This window comes from Trypanosoma grayi, assembly GCF_000691245.1.
Source record: "Trypanosoma grayi strain ANR4 Tgr_2115_V1, whole genome shotgun sequence".
Taxonomy (NCBI): domain Eukaryota; phylum Euglenozoa; class Kinetoplastea; order Trypanosomatida; family Trypanosomatidae; genus Trypanosoma; species Trypanosoma grayi.
Genome location: NW_008827733.1, coordinates 1 through 1,321, shown reverse-complemented (window position 1 = coordinate 1,321; position 1,321 = coordinate 1). Strand labels below are relative to the sequence as shown.

The 1,321-nt window shown below is 56.8% G+C and overlaps 1 protein-coding gene across 1 annotated transcript; it reads right to left on the bottom strand.

The window, feature by feature from the left end:
* Positions 1–829: 829 nt before the first annotated feature.
* DQ04_21151000 (hypothetical protein) lies at positions 830–1,303 on the bottom strand (the record flags this gene model as incomplete). Its single annotated transcript, XM_009317985.1, has 1 exon — positions 830–1,303. One exon carries the CDS (start codon positions 1,301–1,303, stop codon positions 830–832), a length of 474 nt encoding a protein of 157 aa, XP_009316260.1.
* Positions 1,304–1,321: the final 18 nt, after the last annotated feature.

The following is a 1,321-nucleotide window of genomic DNA, read 5'->3' as shown; positions in this document are numbered from 1 at the left end:
AAGACAAAAGACGGCGCCCTGCGCCTCTGTTTTGATTGCCTCCCCGGTTTTTGAGTTTTTTTTCTTTTCCCTTTCTTTGGGCTTTTTGGTTGGTGGAGAGATTTCTCTGCGCGCCGTCCGCATGCCTCTCGCGATCTCCCTGCTATACCTGTCTCTCTCTCTCTCTCTCTCTTGCTCTGCCTCGCGTTTAGTTGTTTGCTTCTTTCATGTGTGTCTCTCGCCGCGCCGCGACCAGCGGGCGGGTCTGCGTGCCGCCCCCCCCCGCTCTCCCTCCCCGTGGTAACAAAAAACAAAAACAAAAACAAAAAAAAAGATAACATTGACGAGAGAAAGAGAGCGAGGGACAGAAGCGAGAGAAGCGGAGACTGTGAGGGTGGGAGAGCAAGAGGAATTGGCGCTGCTACGAATAAGAAAACACTACCTTATGCATATNAACAAAAACAAAAACAAAAAAAAGATAACATTGACGAGAGAAAGAGAGCGAGGGACGGAAGCGAGAGAAGCGGAGACTGTGAGGGTGGGAGAGCAAGAGGAATTGGCGCTGCTACGAATAAGAAAACACTACCTTATGCATATGTGTGGGCCCGGGCTGCGCCCCGCACCGCATGTCGCCCTCACACCCTGAAAAAAAAAAAAAAAGAACCGGCATATTTTGTACAAAAACGAAGGGACTAAATAGACATTGCGTCTCCCGCCCTTGCCCAGGTTGTTTTTTTTTTTATTGCTTTTCTTCTCCTTGTCGCTGCTCTTCGACCCTTTTCCTACTGTGCCACTGCTTCATAGTCCCTCTTCTCTCTACTAGAGACTCGCTTTCCACCTGAGCAGATGCTCAGAGCCTCTCCGGCTGCACAAGCCGACGGCGGCCGCCGGGCGTGATGACCAGCATAGGCGCTCCGACGGAAGCGGAGCCAGCACGCGGAGTGCGGGCAGACCGTGGGGTTTGTTGCTGCTGTTGTTGTTGCCGTCTCACGGAGGTTGTGCGCCGCGGAGCTCGTGGGGTTTGCGTCCGCCGCGACAGGAGGGACAAGTCCTGCATGGGCGGAACACGTGTGGCCGTGCTGGTATTCGCGACGCCGTCACGTGCCGCGTTGCGTGGGGTGGGGCGCTTCGTTAACGAGTTCGGCAGCGACGGTTCTTGCTGCTGCTGCTGCTGCTGTGCGTCACCGTTTGGCACCCACGCAGAGGACGGCGACGGCGGCGCCGCACAAGCGGACTGCAGACTTCGGCCCGGGGTGCTGCGCGCTCGAATCGTCGAGGGCGACTCCAATGCGTTCGACCCGCACCGCGCCGCCACCAGTGACATCGGCGGCGGCGTCGTGCG